The sequence below is a fragment of the Chiloscyllium plagiosum genome, unplaced genomic scaffold, assembly GCF_004010195.1.
Source record: "Chiloscyllium plagiosum isolate BGI_BamShark_2017 unplaced genomic scaffold, ASM401019v2 scaf_11648, whole genome shotgun sequence".
In the NCBI taxonomy this organism is placed as follows: Eukaryota; Metazoa; Chordata; class Chondrichthyes; order Orectolobiformes; family Hemiscylliidae; genus Chiloscyllium; species Chiloscyllium plagiosum.
In genome coordinates, this window is record NW_025209473.1 from 13,855 (window position 1) to 16,769 (window position 2,915).

Genomic DNA, 2,915 nt, shown 5'->3' on the forward strand with positions numbered 1-2,915 from the left:
CAGAGAGGGAGGGAGGGGGTGTGAGGGAGGGAGGGAAAGGGAGGGGGAGGGAGGGAGAGAGGAGAGTGAGGGAAGGAGGGAGAGGGAGAGGAGGGACTTGCGAGTCGAGGGAAAATTGGAAAGGGACAGGGTGAATTTGGAGAGAGCTGGTTCTGTCTGACTCTGACCAGGCGGCCGGGGGGGGGGACTGGAGCTTCCTTACCTCTCTGTTTGCCAGCGAGTTTGTTCATGAGATAGGACTTGCCAGTTCGGTATAGACCAGCGATCGCTACCACCACCACGGGCTGGCTGATCACCGACAGGATCTTATCCACAGCCTCACGGTTAACCGAGAGTTCACCAGCCGCGCTGTTCTCAATCAGACACACGGGTCTCTCCATGTTACACGGGGCAACAACCCTTCCGGTCTAACACACAGAGAAATTGATGACAGCCTCAGTGTGCAGCTCCCAGCTCCCAGCACCCAGACACATTGGGGGGGGGGGTGTGGAGAGAGGAGCCAGGCAGTCAAGGGGCAGGAAGTATGAGCACCACTCCGCAGCGACACTGGAATCGGTGTGCATGCAAAATTCGGCCAACAACCGTTCCGCTGCTTAGCCTTTTCACAAGAAATGCAGCAATGTTGTAATATTGGAAACACGCCAACACATTTCCGCACAGCAAGATCCCACACAGAGAGACCAATATAGCGGTCAGTTCCTGGTGACTGACGAACGGTCAGTGTGTTCCACTGCCTGGCCTTTACCATCTGGATGAGCCGACCCTGTTGCTCCATTACAGGTCAGCTGGCTTGAGAAACACCAGGCATGTATTCCCCTCCTTGTCCCCTCTCTCACAAGCCTTCCGCAGGGACTGTTCTCTCTGGGACACCTTGGTCCTCTCCTCCTCCACTCCCAGCACCCCCCCCCCCCCCCCCCACTTCCCCTGCAACCACAGGAGGTGTAACTCCTGTCTGTTTCCTTTCCCCTTTCCTCAGTATCCGAGACCCCAGAGACACCTTCCAGCCATATACCTGCACGTTCACCGAGAGTCAGAGAGATGTACAGCAAGGAAACGGACCCTTCAGCCCAACTCATCCATGCCAACCAAAGGGTCCCAAGTCAAACTGGTCTGGCTTGCCCGAATTTGACCCATAATCCCTCTCAACCTTTCCTGTCCATGTTCCTGTCTGTTAAATGGTTTGGCTGTATCTGTGCCTACCACTTCCTGTGGCCGCTCATTCCACACCACCCCACTGCGCGAGAAAACTTGCCCCTCGGGTCCCTTTTCAATCTTTCCCCTCTCACCTTAAAATTGCACCTTCGGGTTTTGAACTCCCCCAACCCTGGGAAAAACCCTCTTGTCTATTCATCATGTCGGTGAAGTAGTGGACGGTTTGGAAGGATGTTACAGGTTGCAGGGGGTCTTGGTTAAACTGCCGAATTGGGCTGAGAGGTGGCAAATGGAGTTCAATGCAGCTGAATGTGAGGTGATGCACTTTGGGAAGAATAACAGGAAGGCCGAGTACTGGGTCAATGGAAAGATTCTTGGCAGTGTGGATGTGCAGAGGGATCTTGGAGCCCATGTACATAGATCCCTGAAAGTTGCCACCCAGGTGGATAGTGCTGTTCAGAAGGTATACAGGGTGTTAGGTAAAGGGATTGAGTTCCGGAGCCGCAATATCACACTGCAGCTATACAAAACACTGGTGCGGCCACACTTGGAATAGTGTGTGCAGTTCTGGTCGCCATATTTCGGGAAGGATGTGGGAACATTGGAAAAGGTGCGGAGGAGATTTACCAGGATGTTGCCTGGTCTGGAGGGAAGGTCTGATGAGGAAAGGCTGAGAGACTTGGGTCTGTTCTCATTGGAAAGAAGAAGGCTAAGAGGGGGATTTGATAGAGACATACAAGATGATCAGAGGATTAGATAGGGTAGACAGTGAAAGACATTTTCCTAGGATGATGACATCAGCGTGTACGAGGGAGTATAACTACAATTGAGGGGTGATAGATTGAAGACAGATGTCAGAGGCAGGTTCTTTACGCAGAGAGTGGGAAGGGTGTGGAATGTCTTACCTGCCAATGTAGTTATCTCAGCCACATTAGGGAGATTTAAACAATCCTTAGATAAGCACATGGAGGATTTTGGGATAGTGTAGGGGGACGAGCTGAGAATAGTTCACAGGTCGGCGCAACATGGAGGGCAGAAGGGCCTGTTCTGCGCTGCCTTGTTCTATGTTCTGTGTCCTTCCTGATTTTATAAACCTCTATAAGGTCACCCCTCAACCTCGGACGCTGCAGTGAAAATGCCTGTCCAACCTCTCCTTACAACTCAAACCCTCCAGTCCTGGCTACATCCTAGTCAATCTTTCCTGCGCCCTCTCTCCAATTTAATAAAATCCTCCCGACAGCAGGGCGATGGGAAGTGGACACAGGGCTGCAGGAGTGGACTCACAACGTCCCGTACAAACTCAACGTGACATCCCGACACACAAAGGTGAAGGTGAGCGTGCGAAACGTGTTCTTCCCCACCCTGCCGACCTGTGACTCTGTATCTACACACGTCTGTTCACCAACACTCCCCAGTGGCTCTAATATTAACGGCACGACTCTTGGGAGAAGGTGGGGACTGCAGATGGTGGAGATCAGCATCAAGAGTGTGGTGCTGGGAAAGCACAGCAGGTCAGGCAGCATCCGAGGAGCAGGAGAATCGACGTTTCAGGAATAATCCCTTCATCAGGAATGAGGTCCTGTTCTTGTTTGTCTCCATAGATACCCCACAGTGTGGGAACAGACAATTCAGCCCAAAACGTTCACACTGACCCTCCGAACAGTATCCCAACCAAACCCATTACTCTACATTTCCCCCTGACTATGGCACCTGACCCTGCACATCCCTGTGCACTATGGGACAATTTAGCATGGCCAATCCAG

General features: G+C 52.4%; 1 protein-coding gene across 1 annotated transcript in view; it reads right to left on the bottom strand.

Moving 5' to 3' along the window:
* LOC122546793 (guanylate-binding protein 1-like) overlaps positions 1-403 on the bottom strand; it is a gene marked incomplete at its 3' end in the record, with an annotated part of 14,243 nt that extends 13,840 nt beyond the window's left edge. The window contains exon 1 of the mRNA XM_043685427.1: positions 102-403. Coding sequence (XP_043541362.1) covers positions 102-380 — 279 coding nt within the window. The remainder of the gene's footprint in view (positions 1-101) is intronic.
* Positions 404-2,915: the final 2,512 nt, after the last annotated feature.